Source organism: Chrysemys picta, chromosome 7 (assembly GCF_011386835.1).
Source record: "Chrysemys picta bellii isolate R12L10 chromosome 7, ASM1138683v2, whole genome shotgun sequence".
Lineage (NCBI taxonomy): Eukaryota > Metazoa > Chordata > Testudines > Emydidae > Chrysemys > Chrysemys picta.
Genome location: NC_088797.1, coordinates 6,171,934 through 6,199,411, shown reverse-complemented (window position 1 = coordinate 6,199,411; position 27,478 = coordinate 6,171,934). Strand labels below are relative to the sequence as shown.

Genomic DNA, 27,478 nt, shown 5'->3' with positions numbered 1-27,478 from the left:
TTTCTGTCATATGTCAGCTGTATTAATAGCAAGAGCTGAGCTTTGCAAAAACTGTTAAATGGGCCATATAGTGTCATTTTGCTTGATTTTTTTTTTTTTTTTTTTTTTAATAAGCCAAGTTCTGTTTTCCTTTCCAAAACACGTTTGTATGTAAAACATTATTCAGTGACACTTTTGGATACAGATTGCTTTCGCTCACCTCAGCACAGCTACTCTTGTCGTTTGAGAGGCAGGAGTATTTAGATAAAGTATCTGTGCAGACGTTTATGCCGGTACATGTCTATCAGCATGGAAGCAGAGTGGTACCCATTGTTCAGTGCTGATAAGAGTCCGTTGTTAATGTTCTGAAAAGAGATTGGGGCATTAAAGCGATGAATTGACAGTGTATGTTTTTTTGTTTTGTTTTGTTTCATCCATAGGAGATGTTATAGTCAGCGTGAATGATACCTGTGTGCTGGGACATACACATGCTCAAGTTGTCAAAATCTTCCAGTCCATTCCCATCGGTGCCAGTGTGGACCTTGAACTGTGTCGAGGTTACCCTCTGCCCTTTGACCCCGATGACCCCAACACAAGCCTGGTGACGTCTGTGGCAATTCTAGATAAAGAACCGATCATTGTGAACGGGCAGGAAAATTATGATTCTCCAGCAAGCCACAGTAGTAAAACGGGGAAAGTAAATGGCTTGAAGGAGCAAAGGCCAAGTAGTCCAGCTGAAGTCTCTTCAAATGGATCCCATGGTTACCCCAACGATACTGTCTCTTTGGCTTCTTCTATAGCAACACAGCCTGAACTCATAACTGTACATATAGTGAAAGGGCCCATGGGCTTTGGTTTTACTATAGCAGACAGCCCTGGTGGTGGGGGCCAAAGAGTGAAACAAATTGTAGACAGCCCCAGGTGCCGAGGCCTAAAAGAAGGGGATCTTATCGTTGAAGTGAATAAGAAGAATGTGCAAAACCTCACTCACAACCAAGTCGTGGATATGCTGATTGAATGTCCTAAAGGAAGCGAAGTCACATTACTTGTGCAACGAGGAGGTACGTCTTGGGGGGCGGGGGGGTTAAAGTAGTTTTGTCTGGAAGGCTTGCAATCCTTAATTCAAGTTATAAGATGTAGAAATTGACCACCTCTCACAGTTTTCTCATATTACATATCGTATATTAAAAAAACATTATTTTAACCCATTTTTATTGCAGTGGGAAATGTATGTCTATAGATACATTATACATAACATTTATATGTAATATTAATATCTATCTGTGTCTTTTGATAGCAAGTGTTCTGATTAAATCAGGATTTAGATCATAACCCCTGTTTTCATATACTGATAAAAGTTTGCCTCTGGGACAGAAACTTTCTTTGGATTTCCAAAGAAATTGTGGGCACTCCTTTGACTGTTTTTGGAAAGTGAAGAGAGCAGAAATAATCCACATTCTTCTCTTTTTTTTTTTTTTTTAAGCTCAACAGTAACTCAAAAGTATCCAGGGAAAATCACCCGCCGAACTTTGAACGTGCGTAGTCCTCGTTGCAGGACCAGCCCTTCTCCGGATGTGGGATGGGCCAAAAAAAAAAAAGTTAAACTCAGAAAGTTTTAAGCAATTGAAAAATTACTTCTGAGCATGCTCAGTTGGCATCTGTTAGGAGTTTAGCCATCCTGATGAAGTTTCACCTCTTTTTTTTGTGGCTTTGCAAAGCACAGTGTCCCAGAAAGGCGCTGGGACAACCTCCACTGAGCAGTAGTAAGTCACAAGCTCCTACTGTACTTATTTAAAAATAAAAAAGGGCAGAGGGGAGCAACGTGCAAGAGGAGAGGGAACATGTGGGGCTTACATGGGTTTATGGATATATAAGCACAAGGCAAAGAGGGATGAGCCAGAGGAGAAGATGTTGATGAGATGCTGTTTGACCACCAACTTACCCCTGCGTAGTGGAAAGAATAAAGCATGGTAAAAATAATTCTGGGTGTAGTGAGCGTGTCTGGGCGAGCGTAGACTTGGGCTTCTAGTTCAGTGCAAGGCAAAGTGTAATGAGGAGAAGTACGCTAATGAGGCATTCCCCTTGTAAGCCTCACTCCTGCTAGGAGGCCAAAGTCACTTGGTGTCTGCACAGCAGCTGTTGCTGCCTTCTTAGGGGGGTTGTCTACACTGCGATTGCAGCTTGTGGACACCTACCCGAGTTCGCTTTCATCTTACTAGCTCAGGTCCTGGAGCAGTGAAGCTGCTGCAGCCTGGGCTTCAGTGGGGACTAGTCCTGTGTGGAATTACCCAGGGTTCCAGACAGACTTGTACAGCCCCATGCTGCTGCAGGGTCACTGCTACCGGGACTTGAGCTAGGTGCTCATAGAAAGCCAGGGTCCTCTGTGCTCCCTGCCCCGCAAACCACTTTTTACCGTCTGCATGTCTGCGCCACCATTGACGCCTATACCGGGCAGGGTCAAGCTGTCAGAGATGAGCTGCAGAGCTAAAATAAGCGCAGAGTTAAGACCGTAAATATGTGCTGAATGCCACCTCCTAGCCAAGCTGTGGGGAACATCTGGCACAGGAATACTTCTCTACTGGCTTTCCAAATGGTTTTTAGTGGAGTCAGCATGAAGCCAGCAAGGGCTAGGGAATGTCAGTAGGGAACAAGTGGTTTCCAAAAAGGTGTACTGGATGGATGGCCCTGCCACTCACGTGGCGAGTGAGAGCGGGGTGGCCAATGTGTGTTGCTGTACTTGATTTCATTTGCATTTCAGCTCTCCAGTTGTTTCCCTTTAATCAGCCCCCTGATAAAGAGCGGGCGCAACATAAGGGTGTAAATTAAGGCCCCTGCTAACCCCCCAAGTCCTTTCATTCCCTTGCAAAGTCCCCTTGGCTTGCAAGATTGGGATCTTAATTTGCATGTTTTGAGTTTTCCAGAGCAAGGGGTGGGACGGTTATTAGCTGGACCTACATTTTCCAAGCTGATCGGTGATTTTGGGGTTACTTGTCTTGACACCTTGTGAGATGGTGGTGAGTGCTCATCCATTTCTGAAAATCCCGGCACCTTTCTGGTGTCTCAGACTCATCTCTTGCGAACGCAAGCCAAGAATTCTAGTGCACAGATTGAGCAATGAATGAGGGCTGTAGTAAAATGAAACCTTTCCTTCCCTTCCGCCTCAAAAATTTTATTGAATTTTATATTTTTATAATAAATTAAAAAGTAAGGAATGGAATATATTAAGACGAGTTCTCTAGTTTTATTACTGGTATCTGCAGAACCTGAGTAATTTAAAATCACTCTAATATTGAGAGCTTTTAAAATACACCATAAGTCTCATGTTTGATTTATGTATTTGGTAGAAAGTTTCTCCAACTACAGTTGGAAAGGAAACAGCAGATATTATTAATCTTCCTGGAAAGAACATAAATATCTCTGTTACCACTGTACATTAGTTAGTCGAACTGTGGCCGACATTCAATCATCCTTCTTTTGCCGCTGGGGTATAATGAGACGGTTTGATCGGGAAATCAAGGTATTGAGTTTTAATGGGAAAGTAAATGGTCAGTCTACTGCTAATATTAATGAATCTCTTATCTACCTCATCTTTTCCAGCATGTGGATTGATCGATGAACACAGATAGCTGTGGAGCTGCTAGAAGTGTCTCAAATTTTGTACCAATCTCCTGACTTATCCCTGTATCTAGAGGCCTAGTTGTCTTGGCATTTGTATCTAATTGCATTGTATTTGCAATTCTGAGTTTCATGTTGTCATGGTACAGAAGCTTGAATTTGTTGTGACCCTGGTGCCCAATAAATAATTAAAATGAGCTTCTCTCCACACAAAATGAAGTTACGCTGAGAGGTTGCTAATCATGGTTCATAAATTTAGCAAAATATCGGGGGAGGAGGGAATAGGCCTGCTAAACCCAGGGTTGAGAGTTCAATCCTTGAGGGGGCCATTTAGGAATCTGGGGCAAAAATCTGTCTGGGGATTGGTTCTGCTTTGAGCAGGGGGTTGGACTAGATGACCTCCTGAGGCCCCTTCCAACCCTGATATTCTATGATTCTATGGTCTAAGCATGAGACTAGCTACAATGTGGAAAACAGGGTGTCTGGTTTAAAAATTAGAGAATGTACTTAGGTAGGATGCACTGTGACTATGGTGTTTAGATCAGATGGGCTTAGATCCTCTCTGCAGTAACTTTACCTTGCATTGCCTCTGCCAATTCCTTTATCAGCAGTGCCTGCCCTAGACAAAGTGCTGCTATTTATTTTGATCTGATTCCAGAAGTGTACTTGGCTCCATTCTGTGATAAGATCCTTCATGCCTCTTGAAGTGGTTCTTCTTTAGGTCTCTCTGCTGGCTGTCCTTTCCTCCTCCTCCCTCTGGTGTCCAGTGAAGAGAGTGCTAGGAGAGCTTGCCGTCAGGCATTCTTTTATTAACATAACATTTGCATTCAATCAGACTTTGCCGGAATCATCCCCATCACACTGACGCTCGTGTTCAGAACTGTCCAAAGGATTTGTCAGTAGTGATTACTAATCAGGCAGAAAAATATCAGAAAGAGATGCGTAATCTATGTGAAAAGCTCTGCCGGCTCCAAGCCACTGGTGCACTCCCGACAATTACGCCCAGTTGTTGAAATGCAAAGCGTGTAGCCACTGAGAGCGGCCTGTAAAATATTTACTGTAATGTAGCTTCAGCTGAAGCTTTGACTTCCAGAAATTAGATGGGTTGTGCCAACCAAGTCTTGCAGTTGTTTTGAGAGAGGAAATACAGGACACTTTGTAAAAAGTATAAAGTTGAAACACCTATTCCCTTAGGATTTTAGCATGGTCTTGCAGTATTTGCACATTGCAGTATTCTGCCTATGCACAGGAACCTGAAAGTGAATCTACGTAGAAACAAAAGTGAAATTCACTAGTCTCTTTTCACTTTTCGTGCTTCAAGGAATTCAAAAAACTATACAAACACTACTACTTACCAAGTCCAAAGTCAAGTGTGAGTCTTTGCAGGATCGTGGCCTACAATTGTACAAATTATTTCAGTTTCAGTAATCTTGAAGTATTGTTAATAATCAAAACAGTAAGTATAGGACATTTTTATTTTAAATATTATTTATAACCTGATGTTGTCCTATTAATATTGAAGCTTTCAAACAAATGAAATCCTTTCCTCATATTTGGTGCTTCAAAGTTGATTCAGTACTAAAATGTTCATTCCATATAGAGTGACCAAATGTCCCGATTTTATAGGGACAGTCCCGATTTTGGGATCTTTTTCTTATATAAGCTCCTATTACCCTCCACCCTCATCCCAATTTTTCATACTTGCTGTCTGGTCACCCTAATTCCATGGAATCCCCTTTCATTAAGGCCTTGTCTACACGCAGAAATTGACTGGAATAAGCTATTCCGGAATAGCTCTCTGTGTGGACTCTCTGTTCTGTTAATTGTTAGAATAGCTGTTCTGGTTAATTTCCTGGTGTGAATAAGACCTAATATCCGACTATGAGAGAATATTTGTCTTATTTATTATTCCTAGTTTTAGAATGACCTCAGGTTTGGGGGTTCAAAGCAGTATACAAATCTTTCACTTTCAGATCACTGGTTCTAATACAGCCAGGTGTGTAGTTACCAAAAGTTGTTGCCATCTGCCTGGTATGCCGTGACTTACTGTTGGGTGGTTTTTTTGTAGTTCTGACTGAACAGGTGTCCACTTTCATACAGCTGTCCCAACTGGTGCTTATCTGTACCTTGGTTGGTGTAAAAGCCAATGATAAAATGGGTCTGGAGTCTGATCTACGTACTCATCTCAAAGACGCATCCTTCTACCCTACTCCAAGACAAGAGTTAATGCTCAGCTTAACTTCATGGGTAGATAAACGGAGATCTTCAGTTTCTAAATACTTTCCACTAGCACCAAATTCACTTCTAATTGGAGACGGAGAGCTGCCTGAGAAAAGAAAACCAATCTTTTGAGGCGGTTTGGCTGGGGTTTCAGAGCCAACTGAGGGTAGGCAGAAGATTTAGAATGTTACAGCGGGGAACTGTATAAACAACATTTATCTGTCTATCTTAGAGTTTTATACTGCCACCTATCACCATAATAACGGAGTGCCTTCCATATAAAATCAATGGCAACAACAAAGTCTTTGGCTGAATCCTCAACCAATAGTGCTACTCCTTTGGCCTCAGTTCCTGCTGACTTCTACAGGAGTTCAGGGTGTTCCACACCTTTTAGTTTCAGGCCTTTAAACCAAAGGACGGGCTGGGTATATGTTGCTTAGCAAAAGTCCCCTCACAGAAGAAGAAATCTCTTCACCTTACCCAACTTATCACCAGCACTGCAGAAAGATCATTTAATGGAGCCAAACGAAAAGCAATATCTAATCTCACATCATTAGTATTATATCTGCTTTTTAGCTGCTTTCCCTAATGATGCGAAACCATCATAATTATAGCTGCCTGCAATTAGCTATTGCCGGAGACTTGAACTCTGTTGAACAAGCCGCTCACTTCTGTTTGCCCTTTAGGCTTGCAATGAAGAGTGATTCGAAAGTCATGCTGCTTAAGTGTCTAGCTGCCAGAAAATTTCAAACGGTTATAGCAGCTGCTGAATCGAGAGAGACTCCAGCATTCAGGACAAGCTCACAACCCGGGAACTATATGACTGTTACCATAGCATGTCTGTGCATGTGCCAGGGCTTCAGAAAGGGGAAGACAGGGTTCCTCTTTCAAATAGCATTTTCATTTATTTTGTCTTTGTTGCAGGGCAAGGGTATTTCACACAGACTGAGGACTTGGTCCTGCAGTTGCATCCATTCAGGGGGACCTTTAGAGATAAATGGCGCCCCATTGAAGTCAAGGTCAGCATAGCTTGTGTATGAATGCAAAGATCTGCCTGTGCTGGTCTGATTGCAGGATCAGGGCCTACATTATGAATGTCTCTTAATCTGCATTCCCAGTGATGTATTTTTATTTTCTGGGTGGGGAGCAGGCAGTGTCTCTGACTTGCTGAACTCCTTGCTTTTATTAAATGTGTGGCCCCGAATACTTTTTGAAGCGACAGTTTGTATCTTAGCGTACCTGAGTATTTTGCTAATGGAAATAATTTTCTCCCGTGTTTGTTTGTTTTTTAAATCATGTGTGTTCATTGCAATCCAGTAGTAAATATCACATCCTTCAAAATGCCCTACCTCATGTCTTCCCCCAGTCTCATCTTGAGTGTTGTAATTCCCTCAATTATAATTGGTCTCCCTTACTTCCCCACTCGCCAAACTACCATTAGCCCAAACTGCGGCAGCTTCTTCTTTCATCAGAAATCTCTAATTCCTCGTCCTTGGAAATCAGCCTGATGTTCTTGCCATACAGCGTGCCCGACTGACCCTAGCTCTTTTCAAATCCCATCTCAGGAGTCCTCTCTTCTCCTTGGCTTCTCTCTCCTAACCCTCTGTCATGGATAAAACAACCAGAGCTTCCCACTCACTTGTATTCAGTCATCTCCCTTGAAACCTGTTCATTGGATCCTTCGCCAACACGTTATCATCTCTGTATAAGCTATTTGCAAATATACAAGGTAATGCTCCATGGTGCCTTAGCATGAATAATGCTATCGATGAATAGATTGTGATGGCTTATGTTTGATAGCTTATAAGTGCCAAAGATAAGGTGGAAAATGATGTAAATATGTGTCAGAATTGTAGCATGATTAAAAATAGAAGTAAACTAAACTGACTTTGATGGTTAAGATTCTGTATTACAAGGTGTTTTCCTCATTTAATTAGGACTCTTATTAGAAATCTTTAAAATATGTAATAAATCAGTTAACTTCATGTGCTATTTCAAGTTACTGTTTCCTTTAGAGAAATTTGTATGGGAAGGAGGAAATCAGATGAGTGAAAATTAGAGCTGGTCTGAAAATTGCATTGAAAAATACACATTACATTTCATGAACATTTTCTCACACTGGACTTTTTTCTCTAGTAAAAATAAATTAGGGGGCAAGTTAATATAATTTTAACATATGCTTCCTGTTTTTCAGGGATTACTTAATTAGTGGAGAAGTAGCAGTTCTGAAGGAACATTTAAATCTGGGAATGGTGACTTCTCTTTCCCAAAGTATCTGGTCATCTTTTGCCCATTCTCTTCCCTCCATTGAATGGATTTAAATTCTAAAAGGCTCACCAAACTTGGTGAGACTTTAAAGCAAGTTTAAATATCATATTTTCTCAGTCTCTTAATGTGATCATTCCGCTTAGTAACTAGTTTACAGAGTAACAGAAACAGGAATTGGCTAAAATCAGAGGAATAGATTAAATGAAAGGTTGATATCTGTAAGAGAAAAGTTGAGAGTTAGATAGGCTTAGAAGGATTAGATTTTTATCAGTAAATGTTGGTAAACGTCAATTTCATGGTACACACACAAACCAATGACAAAATGTTTCCATCAATGATGATAGCAATTTACAGATAGACAAAGTAAGAAAAATCTGCTTGAGAACTTATTAACGTTTGACTTAAGAATATTTACTTGGTACATTTTGAAATGTGATGTTGACAGTTTGTGTTGTAGTGGTTAGAAAGCTTTAACTTTTTGAATTTCAACACCTAGTGTCATTAAATAATTGTTGTCTGACCTCTCCCATCATTTCTCGTAACCATGCAACTTTCAATAGATTAAAAAAAAAAAGTTTAAACCCCATAATTTTGGCCAACTGTGACAATTGATAAAAATAAAAAGCTTAAAAATAAACATCAGAGTATTATCCTTTGAAATTATTTAAAAAAATAAAAATTGAATTCTGCCAGGCCTGTTCATATTTCATATGAACATTTTGGACTGGGTGTGTTTTTCACATTCACAATGAAAGTTACCTCTTCTCTCTAAGCAGCAAGGGAGCGTCAGATGTGCCTTTTTGGGTCAGTGCTCTGTATTGCTATGCAGCATGGTGCACTGATTTCCAGTAATTGGTTTGTAAACAGCCCGACAGAAACTTGTTTTCTCTTTTCCTCAACTAATGTTTAAAATCAGTTCTTCGCATTAATAATATTTATCCATTTTGTGGCCAGAACTTGCATCCACAAAAAACACAGAGGGGGAAATCCTATCCCCACTGAATGGCAAAACTTCAGTTTCCTTCAGGCCAGAATTTCACCTGGTCTTTGAATGCCTACAGTGAAGTGTGTGTTCAAGTTTTAATAGTTGCGTATCAAGTTGTCTTGATGTATAGTTACTAATATTTGCACTAAAAGGGCATTTGCAGGTGCAAATTAGACCTAGAAACAAAGAGACTGGGCCTCAGTTTAGATTAAAATTGCTGCTAATTCGTTAATGTGAGAGAGAGAAAGCTGAATCATGTCACTTGACTTAGAAACTCTGGTGTGAATGACTAAATGACAGTAATCCAAGTCAAATGGGAATCTAGTACTAGAAACAAAAGTCAGTATTACCAACACTAGGCATTCTAGAATCATGAGCCAGGCCCCTACAAATCAAGAAATATACTTAATTTCATGAGATTTTTAAAATATTAAATGTGGGGATTCTTTTTGCTATGTTGTGGAGCTTTCTGGGTTCTTATTTTCAAGCCTTTTTTGCTGTAGGCATGTCGGCTAGAAACTTTTTTTAGTAAAAGTTGAGAGTCTCACATAATCACCTGACTCCAGGAGCTCAAGCTTTAAGGGAATCACCAAATACCATAACACTCATGACGATATTGTGAGAATTGGAAACACTGATCTGTATGCATTTTCATTGCCAATAGGACTCTCCAGTTTCTGATGGTATGATGTATAAAACTACCCAAGATTAATCCATTAGTCATTTAAAACATAGCATTGTTTTTATCTCCACTACCTATAATCAACTTGTCTAGTGTTGCTACTATTTGAGCATGAAGTAAAGTGGAGCAAACTGATAAATGTCCATGTAATCTGTATTTAGGTCAAATATTAGTGGTGTTACATCAGTTACCGTTCATTCTTACGATAGTGTGACACATCTGTGTTAGACTGTTTGTTCCTCATAGATGTGTATGTCATCTGATCTCCACAGTCACTTTGAATATTAGGATAGGGGAAAAGTCAGTAACTGATACAATTCCTGGTGTTTCATCACACAACTCCTTTTTAAGGGCTAAAAATGATTTCCTAAACTTGTACGGTGTATGGAAGAGTTCAGATCAGTTATAAATCATCAAGAAAAATCAAAGGATTTTCTAGCAGCAAATTGCCTGAAATCCTCTCATTGTGTGAACTATTTTAACTTTCAGAAGGGACTAGGCCCTTGTCAGACGAAAAGATGGGGCTGGCTTAAGAAAAGAATTACTAAAGCTATGGCACTTTTAAGGGTTTTTTTTTAAGTTTGTGGGTTTTGAAAGTTTTTTTCTTCATTGTTGAACTTGTAGCGTAGGAGCAAGTCAAGCCGCGCACCGTTGTTTTATATCAGATGTGATGCGATGTAACACAAGGTGGCACAGCAGAACCTTAGACGATGCATTAAATGATGCCGATTTAACTAGAGACATGCCTCACGGTTCCCTCGACATTCCTCGCATACCAGCGAATCGGGCAGACTTGGAACAATGAGCTAGGGGAATGCAGCGCATTTTATTCTAGCTTCTAAAACCAAACCCTTTCCTCCCACCTTTGTATGCTGAGCTTGTGGGGCAGCTTGAGTGTCTACACGTTTGTGGTTAATGTAGTTCTTGGCCACATCCGGGCTGGGTGAAAAGGCTGCAGTCAGACTGATTAAACATCATAATATCAACAATAACAGAATTAATGAGGTGCCTGGCTTCAAGGAAAAGGGCTCCGGTTATTGGTATAATTGATTAATGGAGAGTAACAGTCCCTTAACAGCAGTCGTGGGTCAGTAAAAGTTGACAGAGACGGTAAGTCTCTCCTAATGGTTTGAGTTTTATTTGATTGTGGTTTTATTTTGAGACCAACTATGCAGTATAATAAATGCCCCAGCACTTGGCAGTTCTGTACCTCTCCATGCTGAGTTTAACTACAGATATACCTTTATGTTCTTAGTGTGATTCTTTTTCCCCCCATCCAGACCATGGTGCACCCTCTGTGTGTGCGTGTGTGTGTGTGTGTGGGGGGGGGGTACTAAATGCTCTGAGACTGCTCTTAGTACCATTATTTTTATTTCTTATTCTTATTATTTATATGACAGTAACGCGTAGAGGCCCCAGTTGGGATCAGGGCCCCTTTGTGCTAGGCGCTGAATTCCCACGGCATTACTAGAGCTACAGAGGCATTTGAGCTCCAACCCACCCCCCTGACAGACCAGCTACCTCAAGCTCAAGATCCCACTTAACTTGAGCTGGAGTTTTGGGATGTGGATGGGAGTCGGGTTAGGTGCAAATTATCCCTCAAGCTAAGAATGCAGGGCAGACATACCCACAGTGAGAGACAGTCCCTGCCTTGCAGAGCTCACCCTCTCGATAAACAAGGCAGATGAAGCGTGGGAGGGGAAGCAGAGTTCCAGGGCTGGGAAGTGGCAGGCCCAAGGTGTCACAAGAGGTCAGTCATACTGTGGTACATGGAGGAACCAGCAAGGATCTATTTTTAGTGGCAGAATCATAGAACTGTAGGAGTGGAAGGGACAAACAAACTGCATTCTAGGACTAGTTAACTCCCCTCTGTGTCTAAAGGGTTAGGATTTTAGGGAATGCTTTGAATCAAATGATTGAAAGAGGTCTGTTTAGCCCCTCATTTCTTTTAGAATAACTGTATATTTGAATTTTAATACATTCAGCCCTCCTGAAAGTGGGTATAACTCCATTGTGTTCAGTCACAATCTGCCTGCTTACCTTCCAATGGCTGGAACAGGCCTCTTACTTAATATATCAGCTCATTATTGAAAACATTGTTTATTGGTACTAATACCACAGTTGTGCCCAGCGGCCCATTGTGCCGGCTGTCGTACACACCCAAAAGAAGAACGCTTGTCCCAAACGGAACATTACTGGGGTTTGAATTTATACCTTGTTAATAGTGCTATAAAAGCCCCGGAGATAAAAATTGCCTGTGATCAGAACGAATGCAACACTGGCAACAGCAGAATATGTTTTTTGTGCACTCCTTCTTCGATGTGCCTCAATGCTTAACCCGGAGGGCATCCCTTCGAATGGTCGGAGGTAGTTCAGCCTCCATGCTCACTGAGTTCTTGGCCTTTCTGCTTGACCTGCCAGCAGGCGTGCCTGTTGTTATGGTGGTGGGACTTATAGTCAGACAACTGTGCACTGGAAATTGGGTTGAGACGCTGAATTCATTGCAGTTCGTTCAGTGAAGAGCTTCAGACGGAGGCAACCTCTGGCAGCATTGTCTGCCCCAAGTGATCAAAACATATGAGTCATGTGCCAAAAATCACGAGAACGGCCTACAAATCATCATTTTTATTTTTAAAAAGGGCTCATTTTAGTTTACTTCTTGTATTGGAGGCTTTAAGGTTCATGTTCTCAGGCTTTTCTTTACAACCAGGACTAGAAATACTGGGTTTTTTAATGAATGCTGAGAATCTCACAGAAACACATGAATCCAGGGGCTTGGGCTTTAAGAAAAAGACTTAATTTAATGAGATTTGCAATAAAATCATAAGAATTGGTGAAACTACTTTGGTCATGAAATGGTGACTCTTTATGTAATTACCAATCCCTCAAGCTATCTGATTACCGTAATGTCATCTTTATTAGTGGTTAACGACTACCTAAGTGATACATATCTTGTTACACAGTTGCATTGATATACTTGGAGTAATCAATTAGCATTTTATTAACATTTCACATCTTTCTTATTACTTCTAAGTTCTTATTTGAGACCTTGAAAGTATGACCACAGAATCAAAATTCAAATTATTGATAATTTGTTTAGCATCCAGAACAGTAGCAAATAATAATTGAGGATATGATTTAACTTCTTAAGGTCCACTGGGACTGAAACTCTTGTCGATGGCAATAATATAGTATGCATTGTGGTGTGTTTTTTGGGAACTCTATTTGCTCGTGCCAGTGGGTTAATAATACCTACGTTTGGGCTCCTAAAAAGCATGTTTCTCAAGCATTAGCATTTTAGAACTGGAGCATTGTTCATTTTGTTTGCTAGTCAGCAACCTTTGATTTATAGCAGGCCTACATTCCTTCGGTGCAAATTATTCTTTGGCTTAAAGCTAGTATTGCATAGCTTATCTTTATGCTAGTACAGTAACGCTATTATAATGCAGAGCACTATGACAAGCAGAAAAGTTATACTGTTGCAGGATTGGGTCTTTTTCTTGATGGTGCTGTTTATGGCTGTATGCAAACTTGTGCTCTCTTTTTTTTTCAATTACTGCGTGGGTGGTGGTTTTTTTTTTTTTTTTTTTTTTTTTTTTTTTTTTTTTCCAATCTGGAAAAGAGCAACTCCCATCAATTTTTAAAAATAGTATGCATCCTATATTAAAAATCTTTTGGCAATGGATTATAAAGAATTATTTTTCCCAACAACATGAATGGCCATTACTGTTAATTATTTAGAGCTCCTTGTTTTTCACTCAGAAAACATAGAGATTGATGTGTGCTGCTGGGTAAGTAGGCCTTTACCTCTGGCTCCAGTATTTCCCTGCACCTCTTGCCAAATATGTGTCTTGGTGGATGATATCCTTTGGTCTTTGTAAAAAAGCAGTATTCGGTGGGCTTATTATTTTTTCATGCAGCGGTTTTTCCCCAGTAAATGTTAGCCCACTGCCACAATCCTTAATGTTTTTCTTGTGTTTTTATTGTGGGGGAGCTGGATGCACAGAGGCTCATTGAGGGGGTTCCAGGTGCAGGGGCAATGGGATTTTTCAGGGGCTTCCAAGAGAAAGTGGTTGGGGTTCAGTGGAGGGGTTTGGGTGTGGAGGTCTCAGCAGGGGGATCTGGGTGCTGGAGGAGTGGGGCTTGGTGGGGGGTCTGGGTGCAGCTAGTTGGGGGTCAGTGGTTTGGGGATCTGGAGGTGGGAGCACAAGGGGGTGGGGCTAGTCAGGGTGAGGGTTTGAGTGCAGGGAGCTCAGTGGTGGTGGTCTGGGTGCCAGGAGGCTCCAGACGTTGGGGGGGCGGGGAAGCTGCTTCCTGTACAGTGACCCCTCCGCCCACAGCTGAGGAGCGATAGGGGCAGGAAGCAGGGGAGGATGTGAGCTTTCTGCAGCTGGGGGAGATTTCTGGGGGTGGGTCGGACACAGCCCCAGCCACTCCTTGCAGGGGAAGAGGAAATCTCGTCCTCTCCTGCCTCCAGCCCAGCCAAGATTAGCAATTGATGCCAGCTCAGGGTAGGAGCCATTAGCTGGGGTGTCCCCAGCCCTGCGGTGATTTACCTCTCCACCAGCTGCTCCGGGTGCCTGAAACAATGTATCCGTGCAGCTAGGGAGTGGTGCGGGACTGCACTTGCAGCTTCCCTTTGCTTCCCTGTCAGAAAGCCATTTTTCTGCAAGGGAACAAAGAAATCTGTGGGGAACATGAATTCTGCGCATGCACAGTGGCACAAAATTCCCCCAGGAGTAGTATTATACAAGAATTGGGTAGTGTCCCTTTAAATAGTTTGTGAGCCCTCTAGTGGCCCTCATTATCTCTTATGTTTCAGGGGACACCAGAACCCTGCCAGTCTGCGGTGTGTGAATCCTTGCATTTTGCATATGTTCAGTAAACAACGGATGTTTGGAATTTGGATACTTTATATACTAGAAACAGCAGAATTTGGGGTTGATTTCACATGGTGTATCCAGCTTTTGTATGGCTCGCATAACTGTTTTTTTATCAGTGCTTTCTAGATTTGAAATAGACCAAAAAGACATTTAAAATGATGCAGTTTTAAAACAGAATAAACATACCAGCTAATATTAAATTAAAACTCTGTGTCTAATCCATGAGTTACAATGCCTCCTTCACAGCGTTTCATAGGAAGGTTGCTCTCGATAGAATGTCATTGAAATAGTGAAATTGTGGTACAAAACTTACTGAGCAATTTACATTTTTCTCCCTATGTTCCAAAATATAGTCTAGCAGATGGATGTGGCCAGCTGTTCATAGAGCTTTAGGGAGTTCTGGGGAAGAAAATGAGAGTTTTTTGTTAAGATAACTGTGATAATCTCACTGATAACTGGCTTAATTTAGATCCCTGCATTTGGTTAGTTTTTTACTAACCGTGTATGTACCCGTTCTTGGCGACTCTGTGAATTTAGATTACAATCCCTTTTTGTATTTAAAGATTGCGCAGCGACCACTGGTATTTTGCCATTAAGCAGTTGCTTGATTACACTGGCTTTTTACAGCGGAGTAATTTGTGTTTTCTGAGTGATTTAATTGGAGTCACATTTGTAAGTATTCTCTGTGAGGATTCTTGCCCATTGGAGGGGCTCTTGGTCAGTGTTTCTCAACGACCAGGCTGTGGACCGGCACTGGTCCCTGAGATCTCCCTGACGCAATTTAGGAAGGCAGCAAGCCAGTCCCTGGTATCAAAAAGGTTGAGAAACACGTATCTAGGTCATATAGAGAGTGCGTCCCAGGTGTGCTGTTTTGTTTTAACCACAGCTAACTGATGGCAACAGCCCCTCTTTTGCTATTTGAATGCACTTTCCAAAAAAGATTTTGATAGTGTATTGAGCCTTTTTTAATTAAATCATTTTAGATGAATTTAGTGCGTGGGAAAGATGTCAGCCTTGTTGCCCCAGGGACATATTTTAAACGGTATTTGGTTGTCTAGTGGGCTTTGAAACCAATGGCAGTAGACACCTAGATACACCTCTACCCCGATATAACGCTGTCCTCGAGAGCCAAAAAAATCTTACCACATTATAGGTGAAACCACGTTATATTGAACTTGCTTTGATCCACCGGAGTGCGCAGCCCCGCCCCCCCGAGCACTGCTTTACCGCGTTATATCCGAATTCGTATTATATCGGGTCCCGTTATATCAGGGTAGAGGTGTACTTTAGAAAATCTCCGTAGGGGCCTAAGTACCTTTAAAAGTCTGGCCCTAAATTGCTATATTTAACCACAGAGCAGGTACAACCTAGACAGTGGCAATACAGACTTTCCCATGCCTCCCCAGTGCATGGTTTCCACCATGACCTGCTATGACCTCTGTAGAGAGAAACCGGTCATTCGTTCTTTGTGCCTTTTAAGTCCTCTCTGATTTCCAACCAAGATGCCAGTAGCGATGTGTGTTTCAGATGCAGATGTATATCTGCTAGGGGTTGGAGACTATCACCAGCGTTACAGAAACCACTCACCAGCCAATAGCACCTTTGGTCCTTACCATCCTGAATTTGATGAGCAGTGGCAACTGGCTAAAAGTTACATTGCCCATTACTTTGTGCCATTAGTTCCCGCCCCCCCAATGAGTGTGTTCTCACTAGTAACAGCCCCCATAGGAGTTGTCTCTGTGTGCAGATGATGTGTCTTATTGCTCTATTCTGTATCCTTTCCTTCAGCTGGGAATGCATATTAGAAACTGGGGTCTATTATCTCCAAGTTTGGCCCACAACTGCAGGAACTCGGATTTTAAATTAGGCCTTGATTTAAAATAAACAAATTTTCACAGCAAAGTATTAACGCAAGTTATCACCTGATTTTGTCCCAACAAAAGTTACTGATGTGTTTTGAACATGTACAGTTGCTTGTTTTGGTAAAAAGCCAATTATTGTTTGCTCTGTAGCAAAGATTGGCATAAAGCAGTGACACAATAAGATTCATGAGCCTTTAGAGGGCCTGTCAAACAATGGCCTTGTGTGTATTTTCCATCATTTTTCAGCCATTTTCGATCTTTTTGGATTGCAGCAGCTGAAATTAATGACAAATTTTGAAGGAGAGGTTTGTTCAGAAGTTCATATTTATTAAAATGTAATGACCCTGGTGCAATAAACTAAATCCCTAGTTCACTTTAAACCTACAGTTCAGTTGCATCTACAGTTTTAACTTTTGGAGAACAACTGGATTGCTATAGAGCCAACTCTGCAGTGTGTGTGTGTGTGTGTGTGTGTGTGTGTGGGTGTGTGTGATGTATCCATTTAATCAGAAAGAGTGTCTCTTGCAAAGAATGCAAATATATAATATGTGATAAACTGCCTATTACAAATGTGACTTGCCATGAAAACTGTTGGTGCTTTATTCTTTGAGTGTGTTACATGAATACAGGCAACGTCTGCAGAAAAACAAAGCTGCACTCGTATTTGTTTAGTGTAAACAGTTTTGATGTTCCACTACCCAACAATCAATCACTGCCCTAGAGGGTCTTAGTTATTTGCTGATAATGCACCAAACAGGATAATGTCTAGAGCACTAATACTCCCCAGTCGTTGAAAACAATTAATTTAAAATCCGACTACAGCATTTGGTATTATGCAGTCTTATTTACATACAAGTCTGACAGCAGGCGGTAAGCGGGTACTGTTTATCATTTGTAATTGTGGACATTCCATATTCAGAGATGATATCTTGCAAATTACCGTAAGATCAGCTTCTTGCTATAACAATTCATATTTCAGTTGCATAACTTGTTTTACTTCCTGTATAAAAGTTAGACAGGAGCATGGTTTTTAGCACAAATGAAATGTATAAAGTAGGAACCATAATGCTGCATAAATGCAAAATAAGTCGCATCCTAAAGATGAAAGCAGATTTTGAGTGTCCGAATTACTGAGCACTTAAATGTGCAGTGTAATCTGTGTTTTGTTTTTATATTTATTTTTTCTGGAATGCCACATAAGGAAACAGGTTTGAGGCGAGAGGCTTTTTTTTTTTTATTGAAAATAATTTATTTTTCTCTTTGATCTATCTGCTCAGAATAGCCTTTCCTATATCGTAGGTCATCTCCAATAAGTTTACAGCTCGCTGCCATTGTCCATTGTGCCACTGATAGAGGAAGTCAACAGAAATCGGTCTTGAGATCTCCCACGTCTGTGAGCTCATCATACCAACTAAGGGGCTGGCTTCAAATGGCAAAATCACCCTTCTCTCTTCTACTGAGTGCTTTAAATTGTTTTTCTTTACATTTTGATCATGATCCTTGATCATCCCCCAAAATTCCCGTCATCCAGAACTACCTAAACCTTTCACTTCAGCCCACTACCTGCACATCAGGGTCAAGACATTCTTAGCATTTTATTTTCAAGCTACAGCAATCTGAAATTTATAGCTACGTATCTAGGGTGGACTTGAAGAAAACTTGTGTGTTTTGTCAGTAACATCCATATTTTAAATGATCCCTTTTAGGGATAAAGATTATCCCTCTTTGTGCTTTTGTTTTGCTTTGCCAGCCTGAGCCTCTCATCTAAAGCCAATACAAATTTGCTTTTAAAAATCTATTTCTAGAGAGACGCTTTTTTAAAAATCAACCTGTTTCTCTTCGGCGGTTCTGATTGGTCCGATAAAATTGACAAGCCAATCGCGTCAAAAGGAAATATCCTTGGCTTAATTGTAAGCTAAGTCTCTCTTAATCCAGGGGAGCATTTGAGATTCTGTCCAAGTGTTCAATTTCCCAGGCCGCTGAGGTCTGTGAATTTCTTTCCCCAGCCTCCAGGCTGCTGCAGCACAAGTCAGCATAGCTAATGCAGATCTCTCTCTCTCTCTCCTCTTTGATTCGATATGAACAGACTGGTAACTCCAATGCTAGAGCGAAATCTGACATAACTCTGCAGATGGCTACATTCAGATGATACACCTAGGGATTTTTTCTTAAAGGAAAGTAACATTTATATGCTAATGTTTATTTTTTCCTTGTTGCCTTTTTCAGGATTGCCAGTCCCAAAGAAGAGCCCAAAGTCGGTAAGTACCTTCTCACCTACTGTTTTGTGTGAAGGGGCTGGTGGTTTTGATTTTTTTTTTTTTTTTTTTTTAATGTGGGGTGTTGATTGTTTTAAGTTGTCTTTCTGTTCCAACACGGATTGACTTGCACAGCTTGTGCTGCGTGGTGAATTGAGAGAAGAATTCAGAACAGAAAGGGAGCTTGTTGGCAAATAAGGCTGGAGGTTTACTGATCCTCTTCCCCGCTGAGTGAGCTTCTCCTCCGTTACCCCCCCCCCCTTAAATCCCCCCAAAAGCCATTGTTTGCTTTTTGAAAGATGGGACGCTCCACCTTCTTTCCAGCAAGCAATTCCTATCAGCGGTGTCCATAGACTCTGACCTTTTGAATTTACTCCCTGATCTTTCTCATTCACCAGCTGCTGAATGATTTTATGAAATATTAAAGCATGTGTATTTACAGAAAGACAAATCATGCATATTTACAGTTTCCGGCGGATACTGCTAGCTGCCCCAGCACTGGAAATATTTTGATTGTTGTGTAGGGCATCTTTTGTTGTTTAGCTTGGCTTTAGCAGCATTGTACTGCAGGTGTGGGATCCTTTATTTAAAAAAAAAAAAAGGCAAGAGAAGAAAAAAATCAATATTTTCCTCTCCTTTCTAATCTTGTTTCCCTGTAGAACCGTTAGCTGGTTGACATGTTAGCTAATAGCTTAGAAGCTACGGTCTAAAGTGTCATTAGAGCTCAGCTCCTAGTATAGTGGAACAAAAATAGCGTGATGTTTATGAGCCTGGAAAAGGGATGAATATTTTACGGGAAATGAGATATTTACAAGGGGAAAGTTTCCATTTATCTGAAGGGGTAGTGAAGAAGGTAGGCTTATTTCCCAATAGCTTTGGGAAAGTCACATGAGTGAGGTCTTTGCAATACTATAAGACACTGTGAAAGTTCGCTGACGGTCTGTTGTGGGTGCCGATAGCTGCAGCTGCTAACAGTCCACCTTTCGGTAAAGCTCAGTAAGAGGTTTGTTAAGAAGATGAGCAGAATCTCCTGCTTTTAATGCAAGTTCTCTGTTCATCCAAAAAGATAGCCCTGAAATAATTAATGTGATTCTGATGGCATAGAGCAGTGCTGATTAAAGTCACATGACTTCAGGCCTATACCATTGTCAGTTTGCATTAATGTTGAGAGGGAGAAGTGCAGTTTGTGCTCTCACTCAAATCACAGAAATGTCAGACCGCATGCATTTACTTCTGTGTCATAGTCAAAGATTAATTCAGCCTTTGGAAAAATAGAAACAAGTGTGTAAAAATGTACACGCCAAGCAGATTATTTTTTGCTGCTGCATTTTTTCCCCTGTCAGAGAAGGAATAGTTGAATTGATGTTAGACATTTATAAACTTTATTCATTAAACCGCCATATGATGAATGAACTTTGATTTTTGAAAACAGATGTCCTCACAGAATCAGGTAATGTAGCATCATCTCCTTATTAATCTGATGCTGTGCTAAACACCTGCCAAGTGAACAATGATTCATTAGAAGCATTTTAAATCTGTGAGACACCTAAATCCATTTAGGGATAATCCTCTCTGTATGAACAAAGAGACTGTTTACAAACAGGTGTAGTTCTGGAGTCTTTAGTGAATTTACCAGCCCCCAGCTGTAGATTATTTCCCCCCCATGGAATTTGCTTGCAGAGAAACCATTTCGTTCACTGAAAGCAACCAGATTCCTTGCATGTTACACTCCCGAAAGCTCTCTTACCTTTCTGCATAGCCCTTCGATATTTTTCACCACAGCCCCAGGCAGTGCTGTTCCATCCGAAGAGGAAGAATCCAATAAAAACAGTCTTCCTCCTCTGTTTAGATATTAAACGGAATGTTTGCACCAGCAACTAGTGGATAATACTATCTTATGTCGATATATCATGGCAGCTGTTTTAGAGTACCTGGAAGTCTAACAAAAAGAAGAACAGGAGGACTTGTGGCACCTTAGAGACTAACAAATGCTACTCGGAAGTCTAACAGTCACACTACTTAAAGGAAAAGGAGGAGAATGACCAGCCTATATACAATCTCTTTTAGTCTAAGTGAAAAGGATAAAAACATTATCAATATTTTACTTGTATTGTTAATATAACTCCCTTTAACTTCCTTTTTATGGTTAATAAAATACAGGTTCTGTGTTTAATGGTGTGATGTGGGAGTGGAGGAGGAGGTTTCAGAATATAACTGCATTGGTGTTGAGTCCCAGCCATTCCAGTCGATACAGACCATTCCACGACCGGAGGGAGGGACTTCCCTGAGGTTCTGCCTTGAAAATGCCCTGCAAGATTTTTAGGGCTTGACTCTTTGGCACACCTAGAGGTTGCCAGGGCAGTGTGATGATGCAAACATCACAGCCTCCTGGCACAAATGCCAAAGCCCAAAGTCTTTCTCCCAGGTGCCCCATGTGATCTAGTGCAGCGGCACCTATGTAAAATGGGGCATTAATGTAGCCCCTGTTGTCGTCTTCACCTTCACTGTTCTCCAAGAGGCCTTTGAAACAAAGTTTACTTCTTGATTAATAAGTTAGCTGCTATTAAATAAGTCACCTGCAGTCAGTCCTTATGTTGGTAGACTGATCTTAAACCAAGCCCACTCCCCCCCGCCCCCAGTGTAGACCTAGCCTAAGACCACACCAGAGCAGGGAGATGACTTCCTTACGCTCCTTTAGATGAACTAATTTTATCAGCTGTAGCAAGGAGGGCGGGAGCAAAAGGGGAGGAGACATAGGCCTAGAGCAGTGGTTCTCAAACTTTTGTACCGGTGACCCCTTTCAAATAGCAAGCCTCTGAATGCGACCCCCCCTTATAAATTAAAAACACTTTTTATATATTTAACACCATTATAAATGCTGGCGACAAAGCAGGGTTTGAGGTGGCAGCTCGCGACCCCCCCATGTAACAACCTCACGACCCCCTGAGGGGTCCCTACCCCCAGTTTGAGAACCCTTGGCCTAGAGAGCCAGAACATAGGTCTTGGTAGGTAAATAAAGGAGGAAGTGACTTTGAATGATTTTGTTTTAGAATATATGCCTGTGTAATATTTAGCCATATATATGTGCATTCTGGAATATTTTGTGTTTATTTGCCTTTTCGAGCGAGAGTTTTTCAGCTGAGCTTGAAGGCCCAACAGGGCTGGCTCTGGCTTTTTGGCCACCACAAGCAAAAAAAAAACGGGGCGGCCAGAACGGCAAAGCAAAAAAAACCCGGCGGCGCGGCCAGAGCGTGGGTGCAGGGGGACCGGCTGGGGGGTGGGGGGAAAGGGGGCGGGCGGGAGAGAGAGAGAGAAGGGGGCTGCCAGGGCTACAACGGGGGTGCTGCCACGCGGCCCCTCCCGCTGCGCCGCCGCCTGCCGCAAGGGCTCCGCTCCGGTCGGCAGGGAGGGAAGGAAGAGGACTGCCCTGCAGGGTGCTCCGGTTCTCCGTGCCACCGCCTCCTACAGGGCGGCCGGAGCGGAACAAGAACAAAAAAAAAAACACGGCCGTGCCGCCCTAGGATTGGGCGGAATGCCGCCTCCAACAATCTGCCGCCCCAAGCACCAGCTTGCTCAGCTGGTGCCTGGAGCCGGCCCTGAGGCCCAAAGTTGTAAAAGTGCTGGGTGACAGATTTCAAGTGTTCTGCTCTAGGGCTGGTTGAAGTTTCCAGTAAAAACTATATTTCAGCAGAATATTGGGTGTTCGAGTAAACGAAAATGTTCACAGAAAATGTTTGCTTGCTTTGATAGTGTTTTGATTTTTTCACCCAAGTACCAAAAGTAAACATTTTCAGCCAAAAAATGAAAAATTTTCAGTTTTTGTCAGTTTGGGGCTGACATTTTTCTGTTTTGGGGTTCTTGATATTTTTGGCTGAAAAGTAAACATTTCCCCAGAAAACTTTGATGAAAGCTAACATTTTTTGGTTTGTATCAAAATATCCCACATGGGGAAAAGGACTTTTTCCAGGCAGCTCTTCTTAGCACCCAAATTGGGGCCAGATTTTCCAAAGAGACTTCAGTTCTAATCTAGGCACTGAAATATATGGTCAGTCCTCAGGGCAGCTAAGCATTCTGGGTGCTGAGCTCTTTTGAAAGTGTTACCATTGTTTAGATGCCTATATAGAAGCTGAGCTCTTCTGAATTTCCCAGCCTTAAAATTGTTCATGTTCACAACCTCTCCCCACAAACTACTGCTCCCTTTCGGCCCAAGCAGTTAGCCGGTATGTAGGGGCAGGCCGGCCTCTTTCTGTTAGGAGGAGAAATGGACGATATGAGTCAGGTGTTTCTTTGGCACAATCTCGTTCGTTTACAAAGTATGTCCACGAAGTCCTGTTTCCCTGAACACAGTAGGAAAAAACAATATCAGACCGTTTCCATGCTCACCATTTCCAAGTCTGCTTTTCCAGCAAGTCCTGTGCCCGAAGGGCTCTGCCTTTGCGCTATCTCTCTCTCTCTCAGGCATAGGCGCCGACTCTGTTGGTGCTCCGGGGCTGGCGGCCCCTCCAATCAGCTCTTTCCCCTTCCCCCAGCGCCTCCCACCCACCGGCGGCCCCGTCAATCAGTCCCTCTCCCCCCTCCCAGCACTTCCCGCCCGCCGCGATCAGCTGTTCCACAGCATGCAGGAGGTACTGGGGGGAGGAGCGAGGGGGAGGCGTGCTTGGGGGAGTGTGGAATGAGATGGAGCAGGGGTGGGAAGAGGCAGGGCGGGGGTGGGAAGGGGTGGAGTGGGGGCGGGGCCTGGAGAAGAGCCGGGGGTAGGGCACTTCCCTGCACATTAGAAAGTCGTCACCGCTGCTCTCAGGGCCACGTTCCCCACCACTTCCCTCGCTGTCTGCTGGTCCTGGCCTTGCCACATAGCTACTGCCTTAGGTGGTGGCTTCTGTTGTTTCAGCTTGAAGGAATGGTGCTTAGTACATCCAGGTCTGTGTTTGGTGGCAGTTAACGCCTTCCAGCATGACACTACTCTGTGAGATACTTACAATCCTATTTCCTCGCCCTAGTTTTGCAGTATAATTGCTCCGCACTCCCTTGAATGTATAGTTTTCCTTGTCTTCCTTTAATCATCGCAGCTTTTTGCAAGGGAAGGTGCAGTGTACTGCATCAACACATGAGCTTTCTCAGGTGACTAGCGCTGTATTAACATTGCAGCCTTGTTGAAGGCTGGCTCGACCCTGAGCTTCATGGCAAATAGAGTGATCGTGGCTGGAAATGGTATTGCATAAGGCTGAAAAATGAGCCCAGAATGCAGGCATGTGTATAACTACATGAAGCCATGTTCAGAATGGCTCAACCTACTGTGTAATCGCTAAACTAGGACAGTAACTAACTTCTTGTTATTCATTTTTACCAGTGGTCTAAGTAAAAACAGTACAGTCAGAGGAGTTTGCAGCACTTACATTGCAAACATAGGGAGGGGAAAATCTGATTGTAACTGGGATACATGTGGGTGAATAATCGGTCAAAGGGAGGTCACTTTTAGAATAATGGAATCATAGGGTTAGAAGGAACCGCAAGGGTCATCTAGTCTAATCCCCTGCCAAGATGCAGAATTTGTTGTGTCTAAACCATCCAAGGAAGATGACTATCCGGCCTCTTTTTGAAAAACCTCCAGTGAAGGAGCTTCCACGACTTCCCTAGGCAGTTTGTTCCATTGTCCTACTGTCCTGACATTTAGGAAGTTTTTCCTGAGATTTAATCTAAATCTGCTACGCTATAGTTTGAACCCATTGCCTCTTGTCCTCCCCTCTGTGGCAAGAGAGAACAACTTTTCTCCATATTTTTTATGGTAGCCTTTCAAGTATTAGAAGACAACTATCATGTCCCCTCCTTAATCACCTCTTTTCCAAACTAAACATACCCAGTTCCTTCGGACTTTGCTCATATGGTTTGCATTCCATCCCTTTGATCATCTTTGTCTCTTGCCTCTGGATCCTTTCCAGTTTCTCTACATCCTTTCTATACATTGGTGACCAAAACTGGACACAGTACTCCAGCCGAGGCCTAACCAGCTTGGAGTAGAGCAGTACTATCGCATCCTGTGAATTGCGTGCTATGCATCTCTTAATGCAACCCAAAATTTCATTTCCTTTATTTTTTTTTTGCAACAGCATCACACTGTTGACTCATGTTGAGGTTGTGATCCACCCCAACTCCCAGATCCTTCTCAGCAGTGCTGCTGCCACGCCAGTTATCCCCTATTCTGTATTTGTGCTCTTTATCCAGCAGCAGCAAACAGTGCTAACGATGGCAGAAATACTTTGCTGTAGTGATTGGTGCTTCTTGGTTAAGATACGCTCCACTATACAGTTATGTCGACTAAGCTGCCTTACATCGACCTAACCCTGTAAGCGTCTACACTAAAATGTCGCTCCCGCCGATATAACTCACCCACTATACCAACTTAATAAATCCACCTCCACAAGAGGCGTAGAATCAATGTAGATGTAGTTAGATCAGTGCAGTGTGAGTGACTCTGCGTTGCTTACATGGACTGTCGCTGCCTTTCAGAAGCTGTCCCACAGTGCCCCACACTGACAGTAAAATCAGTGCTAGCGATCCTGGTGAGTACATGCACCACCGATACAAGGAGCAAAGCATAGACACACACAAGCAAAGTAATTACTGCAGCGGCTGTATGCCGGTGTAAGTTGGGTCCTTTAATTTTGTAGTGGAGACATGCCCTCAGTCTATCAACACAAGTGAAATTGTTCAGTTAGATCCCTTCAGGATTTTCAGCATCGTGGTAAAGACCGGCATTGTTTGAAAATAGGGTTGTCTCCAAATGTTTGTTAATCTGTCACGGCATATTTGTGACTGATTGGGTGACCTTAATTGTCCATTTCCAGACTTTTTATTTCTGTTTTATTTTAAAGAGCGCCCTGAACTTAGAGATTCCTGGCTCTCTATAGTTGTTTTGTCGTTGCAGAAGGACTTTTCCTTCTTACACAATTGGTGTACATTTACAGGAGTAACTCCAGCTTAATGAAGGAGTTGGGAGGTGGGGGTTGTTTTTTTGCTTCCTTGCTTGCTCTTTTGTTTTGCTTAGGACATACAGAAAGTTTCAGTTTGATACAAAATACAGATTAGAACTCTAGAATTGAATGCTAGTTTTAAATTGTTTACATTTCTCACGTAATAAGTGAAATGAGATTTTTTTTAACTTCCTCATCTAAAGAAAAGATTATTATCCAGGTAGAGATAGTATTAGTGCCTTGTTCTTGTGTTTACAAGTGTTACCTAAGACTTGAATACAATTTTCTGTTGTAGTTCCTATTATCAGGGTTCTTTAAATCAGCTATATTCAATCACACTGGCTTGAAACCTGGTATACTGTGCTCACAAGGTGCTTTTGTTGTTTAATTATTTGCCACAAAATAAAACAACAGCAACAACAACAACAAAACATGCTGCAAAAATGACATTTTTACTTATAAAACTGTTGTTTAAGGAGTGGGCATCCGCAGCTCAGAGGCTGTTTGCAGAGCTCTGTCTTAAAATGGCTTACTTTAAAACCTGGGATTTTGTAGGCAAGTAAGGCTGTATGTGAATTAGCTTCTTTCGCCACTTAGAAAAGGGGGAAAAAAGTGTTTGAAATTGGTTAGGGTATTTGTGTTTGAAAACTGGTTGCTGGGCAATCACAGCAGGCATGCGCCGTTGAAAATGACTTCCAAGTATAAGTTAATTTAATAGTCACGTCAATGGAGACATCAGTTAAAGCAGGGGGTCTCAAACTTCACTGCACCGCAACCCACCTTCTGAAAACAATAATGACTACTACATGACCCCAGGATGGGGGACCGAAGTCTGAGACTGCCCGAGCCCCATCACCCAGGGCTGGAACCCTTGGACTTCGGCCCCAGGCAGCGGGGCTCCAGCTTTGGCTTCGGCCCGGGGCCCCAGCCAGTCTAGTGTCAGCCCTGGTGACCCCCGGGCCTCTGTTTCCCCTCCCATCCCTGGTCTCTGTCTTGCTTGTTTATATTGCAAGCTCCTGGAGGCCGCAGTTTCTTTTACAATGTATCTGTACACCACCGAAAGCCAGGAGGCCTTGATCTTGCTTCGGGACTCTGTGTGCTGCTGTCTTGCAAATAATGACAATGGGACGGTCCCACACTATGGACAGTATCAGTGTAATTTGGGTGGTTCTTTACAGACATGGGCTACAGTGCTATGCATATTGAGGGTGCGCCGAAGGCACGTCTTTGTTTTGCTTTGTTTGTGAAGTGAATTTATAGGGTCTGATCCAGTGCTTGCTTTGTGCAGGGCTGAGCCCCGGCCCCTCTGGGCCTGGCGGTTCAGAGCCCCGGCCCCTCTGGGCTTGGCCGTTCAGAGCCCCAGCCCCTCTGGGCTTGGCCGTTCAGAGCCCCGACCCCTCTGGGCTTGGCCGTTCAGAGCCCCGGCCCCTCTGGGCTTGCTGCATCAGTTATAAATGTAAAAAAATTGCTTGAGCCCCGGCACCTCTTTTATTACACTGCGCTGGTCTGATCCAAAGGCCCTTTAAAGCCAATGTGGGTCTTTCTATTAACTTCAATGGACTTTGGATCGAGCCCTTGGTGCCTAGAAGAGAAACCAGATAAATATCATTAGAAATTGAAGGAATCTGGTTAGCCATAAAAGAAGCATACAAGACAGACAATGGCATTGCATGTTTCCCACATTGGTACACCAATGTGCTTTAAAGTTGCACTTCTAGATGAGAATATAGTTCAGTTCCCATGACCTTTTAGTCTTTG

General features: G+C 42.4%; 1 protein-coding gene across 50 annotated transcripts in view; it reads left to right on the top strand.

Moving 5' to 3' along the window:
- Positions 1-27,478, top strand: part of MAGI1 (membrane associated guanylate kinase, WW and PDZ domain containing 1) — a 490,362-nt gene that overhangs the window by 426,749 nt on the left and 36,135 nt on the right. For all 50 annotated transcript variants that reach the window (XM_042849989.2, XM_065550691.1, XM_005297842.5 and 47 more), the window contains 2 exons: positions 420-1,040; positions 18,721-18,752. In XM_042849989.2, the coding sequence (XP_042705923.1) occupies positions 420-1,040; positions 18,721-18,752 (653 nt within the window). The remainder of the gene's footprint in view (positions 1-419; positions 1,041-18,720; positions 18,753-27,478) is intronic.